Source organism: Caloenas nicobarica, chromosome 2 (assembly GCF_036013445.1).
Source record: "Caloenas nicobarica isolate bCalNic1 chromosome 2, bCalNic1.hap1, whole genome shotgun sequence".
In the NCBI taxonomy this organism is placed as follows: Eukaryota; Metazoa; Chordata; class Aves; order Columbiformes; family Columbidae; genus Caloenas; species Caloenas nicobarica.
In genome coordinates this window covers 115950261-115967135 of record NC_088246.1, presented here as the reverse complement: position 1 = coordinate 115967135, position 16875 = coordinate 115950261, and the positions used below count along the sequence as shown (strand labels likewise).

The following is a 16875-nucleotide window of genomic DNA, read 5'->3' as shown; positions in this document are numbered from 1 at the left end:
TCAGCTGCTGGAAGAACCTCTGGTTTTATCAGTATCTGTCATTTAAGGAATTTAGTGTCTGAAGGCTCCCCAGTTCTTGAACTGTCTCCACGTGGCACTAGAGGGAGAAATCAGAGTGTGCTGGTGTTTCTGAGGGACAGCAGGTCCCTGGAGGCTGTCCCATCGTGGCGTTTTCTTATCTACTGGTTTTGATCAAACCACTCAGACAGAGATGGTCCTGAATCATGTAAACCCTTTCTGATCTTGTCTTGCTTACGCTTTTATTTTTCAAATGCCTTTTTTTTCCCTCTCGCTGAAGTAATGGGTTTGTGGCAAGGCTTGTATTATCTGCTGCAGAGGCTCGTGTGTGGCTGGTCTTAGTGCTAAGGAGCCTCTACTTAAAGCCAAGTGCCATGGAAAGAAGACTGAAATTTTAAAGCTGATGGATATAGACTACAAGTGAGTTACTAAAACGCAGGCAGCAGCGATGCTGTTTCAAAACAGTCTTGTGGATCTGGCGGCTGCGACATAGCTTCCAGCAGAAAATGTTGTTAAATGAATTAAATGAACCCGATGCTCACCACTGAAGTGATTCTGTTGTCGCTTATTGCCGAGTGGCTGTTGTGCTTTGTGTTGGAAGAGAATCTATGCCATGCTTTCGGTACCAGTTTAATACTGAAGCTGAAAATCTGCAGAACAAGAGATCTTAGCAAGAAGCAATAGGAAAAGCTTTTAAAATTATATTTTAAAAAGCAATAGACCTATTAAAAAGCTCGGTAGGGGATAGAGTTCTGATTTACTATTACTCTTTTTAACACATATGTCCGAGTTGGTGGATGAGTGTATATATATTTATGTTCTTGTTTTCCATCCTCAAACAAGAAGCTCTGAAGAATTCAAGAAATGTGATGTCAACACAGGATATGTTTTGAAAAGGATGCTTTTATTAAATATTGCAGAAAAGTTAGTTGCTGGGAGCTGTACTGAGCGCCGAGGAAAGGTTTCCTCCAGCTTCGTTTTCCCTGTAAGCTAAAGGAGATGGTGAGTTGAAAAAAACTCCGTAGCAAATTTGCCTTGCCCGGAGCAGAAGCTGAATGAGCAGCTTTCAAACAGATCATCTGCTACTGCGAACCAGGCGACAGGCTCAGTGTGAAACTTTAATCCTGTTCCAGACGACAGACACAGGGACAGGCTCATTTTGTTTGAAGAGAAGGTGTGGGTGAGGGGAAGGAGATTGGGGGCAGGACTGAAAAAAGTTTGGGCCAAAATAGTTTCGTACCAGGAAATAAAATCAGAAGAGATTTGCTTCTGAAAATTGAGTTGCTTATTCATAGGGGTTTGTTTGTTTGGGTGGTTGGTTGGTTGGTTTGTTTTGTTTTAAATTAGGGTATATTACAAATACATGTCTGTTTAGTCCCAAAAACGGATTAAAGGAGCTCATGAAGGTTGTGTAACTGTTTCCATATTAATTGCCTTGTTTGAGAAGCTTAACCCTTTTTAACTATGCTTCGAAAGTGACATTGTGTAAGCTTTGATTTCTGTTAGAAAATTGACTATTATTTTTTGGAGGGATGCTGGTGAAAAAGTTGTGCTGTCTCTTCTTGATCAGGAGTGTACCTCTTCCTTACTGTCTGGGATGGAAAGCAGTCAGTGCTCTTCTACCTTTTCATAAATGTCTCGGCTTCTAGAATAGATGAGAGGAGCCAGCTGGCATGTGAAGTTCTTGATTTGATGGTATACAAAAATCTCTTCAAAAACCACACTGAGAGCAAACTTAGAATATTTTGTCTCATGCTCTGCCATTAAGATTTAAAAACATATAGCTCAGAACTTGCCCAATTGCCAGCTTGCGCCTGCATAGAAAAGCAAACACATGGTTTTCTGAATCGTAAAGTGAGTGCGATCCTCTCAAAAAACTGCCTGGCAAAGGATGAAATCCCCTAACGGCATTTGCAGACGTGACTGTAAGAGAGGGTGCGTAATGTCAGGAGCTAAGAGTGCTTGAGCTTTTCTTATTACTGTTTGCTATCAGCAGTTCCGCACCTTTCATGACTTCTCACAAACATCATTTTGAGAGGGTGGCAGACTTGGGCTTCTACAGATGAAGCTGAGGAAGAGGTGGTTGCTCTACCCTAAGACTTGTGTTGGTCCAAGTACCTGAGGGTCAGTACACCCTGGGAAGCAGACGTAAGGCCCATTTTCCTGTAGGAGTTTGATCCGTGTTTATGCTTAGCTTCCAATTTCTGTACCCCTTGATGATGAGGAGGAAAGCTGCTGTGCCAACAGGTTTGTTGATGCTGGAGCTGCAGGCATCCAGCGCCTTGCAATCCTGGGTCACGTTAATGCCTGCCAGAGGCAAGCTGGCTGAATAGAACAAACCTCCAGCACAACCCCAGCTGATAAGGAGAAGGCACTGATGTTGTTTGGAGGAAAGGGATATTCAGACTGAGGAAATGGTAGTTTGGAGCTACGCTCATCAAGTCATAAGACAACGAAGATGGAAAGGAAAGGTGGAGAGCTGGAAATGCCACTTGCCGTGCCTGGTTGCAGAATGGGCATCACTAACACCAGACAGATTAACAAGAGGGTTAAAGTTTCTGCTAAGAGGACTGTGGCTCAAGCATGAAATAGTTGTTGAGCAGAAGCGTTTTGGAGATTTGCAAATGCCCACTGTAAGAACTAGGCTGCAGTAATTAGCAGTCACAGCACGAAAGCAGAAAGCATTCATGGACTGGGGTGGGAAACGCCGCAAGGCAAATATTTCCCAAACCTTCCTTTGCAAGCTGCTGAGACTAAGCCACTCTGGCTAATCCCTGGCTGGAGATGGGAACCAGAAGGGGGTTTTTGCCGTTTCTCTGTCGAATGCCTTCCGGGACATCAAGGAATGAGCTTTGGCTTCAAACAAGCCATGGAAAACTTCTCTCAAGCAGTCACCTCTCCCTTATTAGAAATAAGTAAGTCTGTTCTTTGCCTTCTAAGGGGAGGGGTCCCTGTGCCTCCATACCAGTTACCTCTACGAGTTGACAAGTTAGCAGATGAAGTTCATTCAGGTTAGAGCAGTCAGAAAATCTTGAATTGAGACCCTCCATCCCCATCAGTCTGCAACCCTGCAGGCAGTCCAATGCCAGCAAAAAGACCATCAGCATATTGCCAGGGGTGCTCAGCGTGATCAGCCCTTACAGTGAGTTTCTTCATTTAAGCTGAGTGACAGAAATGCCAACCCCATTTTGGTGTCACTGGAGACCAAGCCAGAGGTAAAGTTGCGTGTGACTCTGCAGGCATTACCCTGGATCTCGCTTGCCAGCAGTTGAATGACCCCGTCTACTTGTGAAGCAAACTTCAGCAGTTCGTGGAGAACACTCCGATAGCTGTAGTGTAGGCAGCACGATAAATTTTTGCAGGCAGAAGAAAACAGCGTCCAAGTTCTTCTCATCCTGCCTCTTGCTGTCCTGCTGCCTAAGACTCAGATCTGCAAATCACTCCGGTGATGGCTGCTCAGAAAACAGAGCTGAACTTTCTTTCAAACATTATGCTCCTTCAGGGCAAAGTTAATTGTTTTCTCTCATTTAATGTCTCCAGTTATATTCAAAGAATTAGGATGTAGGATAGACACAGAAGCTAAAAATTTCAGCAAGGCAGCTTTTATTTCTTTATTAGACTTGTCTGTTCATACTGTCTTCAGCATTGGTGCTCCTTGGGCTTATTATTGATGATGAATAAGAATAGACTGTGCAGATTAACACAGATGGTTGTAGCCTCAAGACTCGATGAGCTGTAACCAAAGAAAATAAATTTCTATTTTCAAGGAGAGCCTTACACAACAGAATTTCATGTGGCTCAGCTGTATTCAAAGTGGAATATTAAAATTGCTGAGCAACGAATTGAATGGCTCATTTTGTGAATAGCCATGTTGTATGGGTAAATTGCTTACCACAGCCCCTCAGATGGAAAAAACCTCAACTATAGTGTTTTCTTTTGGGTTAAAACAAACAAACAAACCCATAAAACAAACCCATGGTGATTCAGAAATCTTTGGAGAAAAGCAGTGTGGTTCACCAGAGCTAATGCTGAATTGCAAAGGCAGCGCCACTGAAAATTTTCACAGAGGAACCCTTAACCTCCTGCTACAGAAACCGGTGTAAAAGCTAGAAAATAAGTTCCCTTTCCCTTCAAAATCTCTCTTGTGTTTTTCACTCTTCTTGTTTATGGAAATATGACGCAAGGGCACCATTCTGGTTCAAACTCCTCTTTGAAACCATGGAAGTCTGTTTTAAAGGAGTCAATGCAGTGGAAAACAGCCGAGATGGTTGTGTAACCTCTTGCTGCCACTGTCTGGGGCTTCAGCAGCCCAGGGGAGAACAGGGAGAGTTTTCCAGACTAGAGGAAACTTGGCTCTATCACGGCGTTCTGCACTGTGATTTAATAAAGCACATCTTCTTTTAAACCGATGCAGATTAAATCTGTTTATCAATCAGTCAGTTCACTGCACATGGGCTTTGGGCTAGATAAAGCTCCCTTAAACAGATGGTTGTGCTGGTGGGAATGTCTTAGCCTGTGATTTCAGCTAGGAGGAGGAAAATCATGGACTATTATATTGCGCCAGCTCCCAGTCCACTCAATCGTTTCATCCAAAGGTAAAGACTGGAAGGGTTTTGCAAGTTCTTACGTTTTTTCAGGGAAAGGAGAAAAGGGAACATACTCTTAAATAGCCCATGTCTTTCACGCTGGTCTCTCTGAGAGACTTCATGAACTCACTTCATGACAAATTCTTTCATAGGCTGGAGGTTCGGCCATCTTTCCTTAATAGGAAGGTACAAAGTGCTCTGAAATATTTTTGACCACTCCAAAAATATATTCCTGCTATAGAATTCTATCCTCATTTTCCATGTGATAGTTTAAAAACAAACAAGAAACCAAGCCCATGGCATGAGATTTCAGCTGGAACATTCTTTAAGGTTTTGGGGTTTTTCTGGTGTAGAATCCATTAAGGTTCCGTGTCATTATATTGGTTTCATCTCCTCCTATATTCTGTAGTAGTCTTATGTAAATAACCATAGTTACAGTTATGCTAAAAATAAATATTTCTCTTACATTATTGCTACACTGTTAACTGAAAAAAAGAAAATAATATGAGGGCACTATTGTAGTTAAATCAATCAGTAGGTTTAAGAGCAGCAATTCAACATGGTTTTCCAGCTTTTTATTTACCTATTTTTCCCTTTAAGAATACCATTGCTACGACCTAAGCTCAGTTGCCCTTTGAAAAGTCAATTTACTGGCTTCTGCTCTGTGAGCAGCAGCAACCCAGTGTAGATGGGTTTCCACGTGCCTTCATGGGCTTTTCTAATGTCTGATGAGATCTTCAGTGAAGGTTGCTGCAGTGCCTTCTTCCCTTTACTCAGCTGCTTATTTTAATGAAACCACAGAATGATGTCCCTGAGCCTCCTTTCACTTTCTCAAACTTAGTGATGAGTACAGAAGTGAGTGGAGAAGGCCCAAGTGTCATCAGATATGTCTCAGATCTTTCAGAAGTTAAGGAGAGAATAACTTGGGTGGTTAGCAAATTTAATGTCATGGCGATCGATGTCCTATCATATATGTTCAAAAGATCAACTCTGCAAAGTGCCTGAACTTCCTGCTGGTGAGGAATATTTAGATTTTTCATCCCTGTGGCCTTGAAGACTTTCATGGTACCCTTCTTTATCTTCCTAACCAAGGAGCTGCTTTGGGTCACAGATTGCCATTTCTTTAATATTTATCTTAATAATTGTGCTGCCACCATCAATTAAATTCCCCAGATATTTTTCTCCCTGACCTCCTGCAGCTTCGATCTGAAATTTTCCATTTTCCTGCCCATGGACACCATCACAGCCTGAACAGAGTCCAATTTTCCATTAACGGACACGGCAGGCTTTTAAAATGAATCAGACAAAGGGTGGAGTCTGCAGCTCGGGGTGCACCATGTAGAAGAGTCAGCCAGACCCAACTCCCACTACTGCACAACCTTCTTCCTGCGAACCAAGAGGAAAGAAAAAAAGAAATTAAACCCCCCCCCATCTAAACAGCAGCAGTCAAGTGAAAAGCAACTAACAAGGAATAAAAGAGAGAACATGATGTCATGATTCTTAATCCATCTACATGATCCATAAGTTAAACTGTGATACCTGAAAAGTTCCTTAGAGCGTACATTTGAACGCAATGCCTCATACGCTCCACTGGTTGCCCACGGAAATACTGATGGGCATCCAGTCTCTGCTGCTCACTGGAGGATGTTTCAAGATAGCTGGGAGGGTGTTGCTCCAGAAGAAGGCATCAAATATTGAGCACAGAGTGCATGTAAATGCCCTGGAATTGCTTATAAGCTTGAGATGGTCTAGTTTTGACTAGAAAAAAAAATGTTCACAACTAACAGACTGAGGTTGGAACAACTTCCTGATGTTCGCAAATGAGATGTGTTGGACTTCGTCCATCTGAAACATCTAAATCATGCTTAGATATTTTGTTAAAATGCTTATGCTCCATGAGGAGCTACGGTGCAGGTAGTTGGCGGGCTGCATCACGGGAGGCCAGAGCACAGACCTGGTACTCTTTGAATAGCTCCCTTTTGGCCTTGAGGGCAGAAGGTAAGTTGCTAATGATTGTATTTCAATCATGCTGTTTTGTGCCCTTTTAGTCCTCTCACAGATGATGGGAGATGCTTTTCTTCAGAAGACATGATGATGCAGATTGAGATGATGATGACGATGATGAGTGGGTAGTCATTGCTTCAATTCTCCTTTCTTTAGGTGAGCATGATTTCAACACGCCTCGGTTCTCCCTTTTCCTCATGGGATGCTCATGCGGACAAATGTGGTGAAGGCCCCTTTCACTTCTTGCCGGTGCTGCAGGTTTCCTTTTGAAGGAAAGCTGAATGCGTGGGGGGTGTGCACAGCCAGCTCTTACCACAGCATGCAACCAAGAGGTAGCCAATGTATACAGTTGGGAGCCAGGCCCACCATGTGCTCCTGCCCTGCACTGACAACAGACTTCATACCTTTCCTGATTAAAAAGGACGGCACATGGCAGTTTAATTGCCTCGCCAGCTGTGCTCTCACCCACAGAAGTGGCAGGACATGAGGGGGTGTCTGAGGTTCAGGCCTCTGGTTAGGGGTGTTCACACGCGTGGTGTTCTGCAGGGACATCCAGCTGCCGGCAAGCGGGGAGGGACTGGGGAAACAGCACCATCTAAGCCGTTAATCCAAATGGAATGGTAGCAATTCAGTCATTTTTGCTCCGGATGGGATGAGAGCAGTTCAGAAATAAAAGCCTTTTAAACATATTTTTTGAACTTTACAGCTACTACGTTTCTATATAAGGTTTTATCTTTTTAAACCAAAAATTACAATCAGGCCCATGGAAACTCCAGACTCCCAGTGCTTTCTGCATGTCTATAATTTCCTGAACCGTTCCTCCCTCCCCCGAGCAGCACGTCAGCCCGTGATTCTCGGCAATCCTTCCGAGTCTCTTCCCAGAGCGTTATCTCCCCTCCCCACCCTGAGTGGCTGTTTAGTCAGGACCATATTGAGGTGTGGAGGGGTGGGGGGAGTCACGAATGTGCTGCTGTACCAGCCCCAACTGCCACCCATGCTCCTTGCAAGACGGTAGCAGACCAGCAGAGGAGAAATGGGTGGCTCGAGGTAGCCTGGCTGTCTCCAAACCTTTCTTGCTGGAAGGCTCCAGTCTCTACAGGCGCTGAAGAAAAGCTTGTCTGAAGCTCAACCTAAAAACTAAAAGAAAATCCCAAGAATCCCTTTCCTAAATCATTGAACAGAATCCATTCCTGGTGAACAAGTGTCTGCCTGTGAACACCAGGGTTTAATATTGGTTTGTAAATAAACCAGGCTTCATAGGCTGTCCTTCTGCCTGGTCATCCTCTTACTCTCCCAGTCAGCCCTCAAAGTAAAAACCCTCCAGCTGTTGGTAGGGGGAAGCAATGGGGAAAAGGAGTCTTGCCCTTCATGTCTGTATGTGTTGGGAAGGAGAGAAGACTATAAAGGCTGGCTCATTGGTGCTGGTGAACTGAAAAATGCATAAATTTGGACCTCATGTTGGTGGTTCTGGAAGCCTGGCTTGCATGACTTCTTCCTCAATGGATGTACCCTCTGGTGTTAGCCAAGGCAACATGCCACTGCGCTTTGAAAGTCTTGGAAGAGGATTATTTTCACCTTGCCTTTCTCCTTTCAGTATCTTGTCTAACTAGATACCTGACCTTTGTTAAAAATACCTGCTGCCACAGAGGACCCACCAACCCCATAGTCCCCATGCAGAAATATTTCAGTTTCAGGTTAGATGAAATACTGATATGAGTTCAAGAAGTTATAAATTAGTCAGCTTTGAAATTCGCTTGCAAACTGGAAGGCTTCTTCTGGTGTGAGGCATTAAGTCCTGGACAGGGAACTGCTGGAGAGAGTCCAGCGCAGGGCAACGAAGATGATTAAGGGAGTGGAGCATCTCCCATATGAGGAGAGGCTGAGGGATCTCGGTCTCTTTAGCTTCGAGAAGAGGAGACTGAGAGGTGACCTCATTAATGTTTATAAATATGTAAAGGGTGAGTGTCACAAGGATGGAGCCAGGCTCTTCTCGGTGACAACCAACAGTAAGGGGTAATGGGTGCAAACTGGAACACAAGAGGTTCCCCTTAAATTTGAGAAGAAACTTCTTCATGGTGATGGTGACGGAACACTGGAACAGGCTGCCCAGGGAGGCTGCGGAGTCTCCTTCTCTGGAGACATTCAAACCCCGCCTGGACACCTTCCTGTGTAACCTCATCTGGGTGTTCCTGCTCCAGCGGGGGGATTGGACTAGATGACCTTTTGAGGTCCCTTGCAATCCCTGACATTCTGTGATTCTGTGATCTGTCTAACAGCGTAGCAGAGGGAAGGTTCCTAGCTGGTTTGAGATGATGCTTGGCAAGCTTATGGAAAGGGTTGTATGACAGGCTAGAGGAATGCATAGGAAAAGTAAATTAACTTCTGATGGAAGCCAATATTTAGCACTCACTAATCTACACAAGTCAGCAGCAACTTCTTGGCCCCCCCGCCTTGCTTTGAAGGCATACAGGTCATTTTCCAGGATCACAGTGCCTGCTCTTTCCCAGTAGCACACTGGAAACATTACTTCTCACTGTTGGTCTTGGTGTTTGCCCTTTGGGGCTCAGCAAGGCATTTTTTGGTTTATAGTGACTGAAAAGCTCTTCTCTGAGCCTGTCTGGACCAGCAGGCTCCAGGCTGAGGCAGGGAGTCTCTGGGTCTCTGGGCTCACAGTAAAGTCGGTGGGAAGGAACAACATTCAGGGTTTCGGAAAGACCTTTTTGCTTGTGTACACGTTTCTTTGAAGGGATGCACCTGAATTTCTCTTTTCCTATTTTTTTTTCTCCTTCACTACAAAGTTTAAAATATAGGATGAACCAATTAAGGACAAATTCACCTCCCACACCTTTCTCCCCTCCCCAAACATGCAACTTGGGACAGATTTAGCCTCAGCTAGTGGTGGTGGCATTGTTGCTGTGATTGCTCGAGTCTATCACTTTGCTAAGCTGCTGTTACCTTTTTTTTTTTTTTTTTAATGTGGGGCCTGGTGCCAAAATCCTTTAGTGTAGGAAGGTGTCATCATCTCCTAACAAACTACTCCTCACTGCTTCCAGGGAAGGGCTTATGCTGTGGGCTACACATGATGGGGCAGAAGCAATTAGCTGAAGTTCTCTCATTTAAAGACATTACAGACTATCCCAAAGAAGTCACTGCCTTTAAGTGAGTAGTTTTGGAAAGTGATTAGTAAAGCGTTTTCCTTACATTTGTATGTTCTGACATCCGTGTAAATCCAGCTGAAGTTCAAACTGCTACAAATATGGCTAGAGGTAGGTTGAGGTAGGGAGCCAAACCTTTAGCATATCTTTCTTAGCGTGGAATGAAAATGCACAATAAATGGCTGCTGTTTGTCAAGACCATCTGGCCTAGCTAGGCCTAGCTAAGTGTGGGATTTAGGGGAGAAAAAATAGCTTGAATGCCAATAGGTGGTGGATAATTTGGTCGTGTGCACATGCGTGAATGTCCAAAATTGAACTTTTGTCCTCTCAAGCGGAAGCGACTGCTTGTAAGCTACAACTGGTAGAGGGGCCAGTTGTAAATTTTACTAACACCTGGACAAAAGTGGTATATCGCAAATTCTCCAGTGAACAAGGAGTCATGAAACAGGGGCATTGCTGAGCAGTCTGCTTGTGCCTTGTCCTTCTGCACACCGACAGTTTGGACTGGGAGAACCACGGCCCGGCAGATCCAGGAGGAGGAGCTGCTGCCAAAAAGAAGAGCTTAGAAAAGAACAAACTGAAAACCCAATGGTTTCAGAAGAAGAAAGTGAAGATCTTGGCTGGAGGAAGGGGGCGCTCTGCAGGGAGACAAATGCCAGGAGATGGCGAGGGCCCTTGGGCAATCCCACCATTGGCTTATTTAATAAGCAGCTTTATGTTGCAGAGGAACACAAAAACCAAAACCATTTGACACATGGAGATGGGACAACAGAATACATTCACATATTGTCACCGATGAAAAAGAGCCTGGGTTTTTCTTTTTTTTTTTTAACTTTTATTTATTCTTTTTTAGAAAAGGAATAAACTCTGCATGGTAGAGTGTATGGTATATAATTTCAAAACAGAACAAGTGATATGGAATGGATTATTTTCCCCAACTACTTAAAGTTGAACCTAAAATCATTTGTAAATCAACACTCATTACCATGTAAGACAAAGGCAAACAATCAACATGGTTTTTTTGTTTGGTACAGATTTCCTCTACCACTTCAGCTTGAATTTTCCCAGGGTTGGGGAGAAAAGGGGGGCAAATCCTGCCCGTTATCCTAACCATAGTTGTACTGACCAAGCTTTGTGCTCTGAGACCTAGCATCATATGGCTTTATATACGTTCTTAAGTGAACAGTGCAACATCATCACCACCTTAAGTGTTTATTCCACATTCAAACTGTAACTGAACGTCACTCTGAAACCTTTTCCCACCCCCAAAAAAACAAGAACGACAATGAAAAGCAGAAAGTCTCCAGCAATCAGATTTCATCCCAGAAATCTGTGTAAACTGTAGATCGGGGTTGGGTAGCAGCACAGAAGACAAAAGATGTGACAGCGTGATTCAATAGCGTCTCTAAAGACTAGTGTAAGACTGTCATTCTTTAGTCTGCATCTTGCAATCACAATTTGCTTTTTCCCTGCAATACTATAAAGCAACACAGAAGAAAAATAATCAGACTCAAAAGCAAAAGGTAGAAGCCTTTACGGAAGACTAAAGCTTCTGCTTAGCCTTGAGTGGTCGCCATTAGAAACAGATCTCTGCAATCAGAAGCGAATCTTGAACGTATATACACGATTTTGGTGGGAAGGGATGCAGCCAAGGATGGAAGCCCTCCTAGCAGACCCGCAGAACTTTTTGGCTTCTAAGTCAACGCTGCAGCACCTTTTTGGGGCTGAACACACTGGCGGGGCAGCCATAGGTGTTGGGCACACACCAGGGTCTTGGCTCCTCTGCTCCTTGGCTGCGTGGGGGCCGGGAGGAGGAGGAGGGAGCAGGAGTGCCAGTGAGGGCCCCCCCTCCCCTCGCTCCGCAGCCGGCCGAGTGACGTGTGGGTTGCAGCGGGGAGGTTAAGTGCACGGTTCTCTCTTTACCCCCTCCTCCCCAATCCTGTTGGAATGTATCTAAACAGTAATTAGCTAAGTATTAATAATAACTATAAGCTAGCATCGTCACCCTCCCCCTTAAAATGGAGGGAGAGCAACAGGATCAAACAAATTCCCATTTGTCCTGACATGTGTAACCTTTCCAGATCCTATAGAGCAATCATACGCAGGCGTTTTGCATACTAGAATTTAAAGGAGTCAAAAGGTGGTAAAGAAACTGGATGTTTCTTGGCCTAACTGAAGGAAATAATACAACTGATTAAAGTAAGAGCAAAAGAAAGTAAGCATTAGTGTGTTTACAGCCTCTGGTACGTCCCACTTCTCTACGTTCTGCTCACAAGCCCTTTCCATACTCTGAGCAAGCACTCCCAAACTTAGAGAGGTAAGGCTTCAGCTAAAATCTCATGGCTGAGATTTATTTTTATGTAAATACCATAAATGTATTTGATTTACCGGATCCATGTGGGGCATGCCAAGGGCAAGGCTTGCTAAGTGAACCAGTACAGGAGAAGATTGGGCAGGGATGTAATCCCACAGGATAAGAGCAATTGAACGATGTCCGTAAGCATGGCAGTAGCTTAGTGTGTATGGAGCACTGGGGAGCTTGGATGAAACCCTCCAGCTTTCTGGGTGTCCAGTCAGAACCAGGGAAGCTGAGAGAAGCTTTACTGTAAAACTCCAGTACTGAAATGCCTAAAGGAACTGGACCTCTAACTTCAATGGGCACCGATTTTAGGTTTTGCACAGTCAACTCTAGTTAAAAACCAAAACTGTAATAGCTGATGCCCCTGTTTGTTGGAGCCTTAAGACACCTGTTATACTGCTGAGCCCTACTCTTTTTTTTTTTTTTTTTAATAAAACACTGTTTTAAGATAGAGCACAATAAATGTGCTTATTACGCACTCTAACATAGAGCACAGAAATACAACACTACAGAGTGCAAGTCTAACCATCTCCACAGTGGGAAAAGTGCGAAGGTTAAAAATATGCATGTGGCTTAACACAAGATATTTTTAAAAAACATGACATGGAAATCTCATACTAATGCTTTCGTCTTTATCACAAACATGACTGAAAACTTAAGGTCAGTTGCTGATCCTTCTCTTGTAGTAGTAGTAGTGTAATCCTTTCAAAGGTACAACATTGGAAAGATCAGAGAATAAAAAAACCCCTCAAGTGTCCAAAAATGATCCCATTTACCACTTTTCCAGTAGTTATGTTTTTCAAGAAGTAAACACGTAAGGTCACCTTGATCTTCACCATCGGTAACTGATCCACTCGGAAACAGCTAAGCCAACCACCTGGACTGAGATCAGCTCGGTGTCGCACACGCACTCACACACGGGTACACACACAAACACCCCACAGGAGAAAAGTGCACTTTCGATTGCTGATACAAAAATAGATTGGCACATTCTTTTTTGACACAGTGAAGAGAATCCTCTTTAAAAGCTTTTTCACAACGTTAAGAAGTCCTTTTGGAAGTTGCAGCAGGTCTGTAGAAAAAGCGCTATGAGAATGCACTCGCGTGGGCTTCCAGGGTTTGTGTGATGGAGAGCGGGGTGGTGGCGGGGGCTGCCCTTCTAATTTTTGCCTACTTTTGTAGCTGTAGTCCCCACAGGTAGGGTCAGTCACCACCCAGTTTCAGCACATCAACCATTTACCAACAGCTCAGTCTTCACCTGCTTTGAGAAAGTAACGATACGTAAATTTGTCAAAGCTGAGAGCCTTACGTCGACGCGGTGTTTCCTATATGTTGCTGGAAAAACTGGTTTTGGGGGGAGAGAGAGAGCGAAGTGTTAGGAGTGTGATTTTGCATTTCCAGTAGTAACTGCGGCTCGGGAGAGCCACGCGGGAATAGTCGGGAGCTCCTTCCCCGCAGGGCAGCCAGCGCTAGGAGTTCTGCACCAAGCGTCTGTAGTGCGGCATCACCTCGTGCTCGGGAAGGTGGAGAGCGAACTCTAAGGCCACCAGCACCGGGAACTCGAAGGCGATCAGCTCTCGCCTGTTCAGCCGGAACTTCTCTTCCAGTTTCTGCAACAACAGCCAAAGAAAAAAAAAAAATTCTGAATGAGGATTTGACTTTCTAGTGCTTTCTTACAGACATTATTCAAAACACAGGTGCTGCTGTCATTAAACCTCTGTCCTGCTGGACTTGCGTGGCTCTGGGGTCAGAAAATGAGAGCAGGATGAACGGGATGTAGTGATTCCTTCCTGTGAAGGTGAACTCACAAAGCGCAGCCAGCCGTGCAATTTCTGCAATGTTTGTTGTTTCACTTGTTCCATCTCCAGCAGATACATCTTCTAACGATCACAGTGATCACCACTGCTGGAAGAGCAATCTCCTGACTTCGTGCAAACATTGAAATCACTTGTGTAATTCAAGACACGCGTCTCGTAACTGCCCACAAACTTCCCACGCTCCTTGAAATCACTAATTTTCCTTCCAGCATCAGACTGTTATGACACTCTACTGAGGAAATTATTTCTGCTACGATTAGATACATTTGATCTTAATACCTCAGAGGCAGAAGGTGTCACCTGCAACAACCATGAAAACAGCAAGTAGTAGGAACTACTGTCCTCAAGGGGGATGAGATGGGTTTCATAGTTGGACTTCTGCTGTAATGTACTAAACCTCCCATCTGTTGCTTTCCCTGGAGCTGGATGCTACAAGTAGGCAACCAGCTGTTCGGGGGTATTTCTCCCCTACCTGTCCTCTTCTTCTGATCTCCCTGGCTTGCTACTTCTCTGCTCTCTGGTCTACTGAAAAGCTCAATGTGTCTTAAGGATGGACCAATGTTTCAGGATAGCAAGAGAGGCCAGATCTTCCAACTCCCACTGGGTTAATTTTTTTTTTCCTGGTTATTTGGAGTGCATTCTAACAAACTGACTGTTAACCCAGCTCTGTGACTGTGGCAGAAGGACATGAGTCCAGTCCTGCCCTCCAACCAAGTTCCCATGTCTCTTGAACTGAGCTGGTTGTAGCCAAGCACCCAGCTACCTGCCCTGTCTGCAGGACTAAATCAGATTGGCATCTCGGTGCTTGCGAATGGATTATGGAATAACACTCCCCTCTGTTAACTTTTTCATATGGATGGGCTAGAAGACCAAACACCATACCCTACAAAAAAAAAAGTGGGCGTAAGGTGTTCTAGTGGGAACACTTCTTTAAGTTTTCTTGCCCAAAAGCTTAACTTGATGAAAGAACTACAAACCTGATAGTCTACCAGACTCCCTCTGAAATTAGTATCTGCATTCACCTCTCAAAGGAAAGTCCCTATGGACACTCTTGAAAACATAATTAAAAGCAAAATTCATTTCCTGAGGGTTAACTTTTGACTTGTATTGATAGAATGGTGGTCAGATTCCTCTCAGACCTCAGAATTTCTGGTACCAGGGTCTTCGATGACATCACATGAGCCTCCCACGTCTCTGCAGTGACATTGATCACTATTCCTTCCACATAAATGTGTAACAAAAAATGGTATTTAGCTGGCTGTACAGCTGGAAACCCAGAGGAGAGTGTGACCACTGACAAGCACGCTGGTGTATACGCCACACCAACACTTCATGTAGAAGGAACGCTGGAAATCTATGGATACGTACATCTATAAGATGCTTGACTTCATGTTTTCTGAGGTCACTGCCAATTTTGGCTGCTAAAAGAACACAGGCTCCAGCACACAGCTTTCTATTCTGCTTGTTCAGCTTCCCCTTGAGAGCGAGCTTCTCAAAGTAGACAAAGGCCATGGCCACTGTGGGCTCTTCAAAACCACATTCTTCTTGTGCAAGCTTGCGCATTTCTCTCTTCAAGCTGAGTAAAGAGACCAGAGAAATATGCTGTGAACTGTGTTTTAAAAGCACTTCTCATTTCACCCTAAGAGCCATCCTTTCAGAGATTCCTCCTTAATCAAACGGAGGGGAAAAGGAGAACATAATTTACTGGGCAGATATTTTTATGCTCTGTTTTGGGGACACATTTCATGGCACACTTTGACCTCACCCTTCTCCCTCACTGCCCCCAATAGATAGTTGTGTCAACTGAAAAGCTCTGACAATTTTAGTAACAATATTTCATCAGAAATCTTAAGCTGCATACAATTTATTTAGTAACAACAGCTTGATCGCTTGTGCTCTATCTGCATCTTTGCTGCTGGTTATAGTTGGTCAAATCCAAACCGACAGTCCTTCCATGTATCCCAGTATTGTCTGTTTACACAGCAACACGACTCAGGATCCTTACGGCTACTTCAGTCAAATGAAATCATCATTAGTCCAGTGAAGCAATATGTCCAGCCTGCTACACTGGAAATAGTGATGAAATATTACAACTTTTCTGTGAAGCTGACCACTTGTTTTACTTCTGGCCACGCTCTCTGGAAAAGGCACAGAAGTCAGCGTTTCTCTTTCCTCAGTCTCTTTTTAAGCTAAGTACCGTGAGCTCTGAAACTTTTCTGTGTTATTTTTCTGGATGTTTTAGTATAGTGCATGCTCAACTTGCAAGCTCAGTCCATTAGATGCCACATTTGACACCTGACCAGTGCATGTTTGTACATTCCCCTATCTTGTTTACTCAGCCCATTAATCAAAGCAATCGTCTGACTTACTGTGCACCTCTGCCTGTCACTGCTCCTGGAAGATCAATCAGTGCTGTGCTTCCCCTCATGTACAACAGCAATTGCACCGAATGTGAGACAGCTGCATCATGTTGCAGCCTCACCAAGCTTTGCAACCTACCTTCTTATTTTACTGAGGGTTAACTTGATGTGAGGGAACTTCTCCTTAAAGGTCTCATTCATGTCCTTCTTGAGATCTGATGGCTTCACGTAGTCTATGACTGTGGTCTGTAACACACAGTCAAGAGAGAATTACTCTTTTAGTTGGTAACAAACAACATCACTTGATTCCCAAAAGCAAGGAATACCAAACAAGTGCCTGTCAGTTCCAATGCTTTCAGTAGAAGGGAAAATTAAGCCCGAATTAAGGCAACAATTTGTTTGTGACTGCTCCGTCAGAACAAGTGACCTGAAATCTGAGATGACCGTTCAGCACAAGCCCTGAACAACACATATTAGGATCCTTCAAGTATTGCTGAGAGTGAGTTTAAGCTAAATGCGGGTGAATAAAACCTAGCTGAGAAGTCTTGTTAAACCAAAAGAAATCATCACGATAAC

General features: G+C 44.1%; 1 protein-coding gene across 1 annotated transcript in view; it reads right to left on the bottom strand.

Annotated features, from left to right (window-relative positions):
* Window positions 1–10661: 10661 nt before the first annotated feature.
* The window catches only part of CABLES1 (Cdk5 and Abl enzyme substrate 1), a 76085-nt gene continuing 69871 nt past the window's right edge, over window positions 10662–16875 (bottom strand). Inside the window, exons 8-10 of the mRNA XM_065627590.1 lie at window positions 16439–16545; window positions 15308–15515; window positions 10662–13732 (exon numbers count right to left, since the gene is read on the bottom strand). Coding sequence (XP_065483662.1) covers window positions 13592–13732; window positions 15308–15515; window positions 16439–16545 — 456 coding nt within the window. The 3' untranslated portion in view covers window positions 10662–13591. The remainder of the gene's footprint in view (window positions 13733–15307; window positions 15516–16438; window positions 16546–16875) is intronic.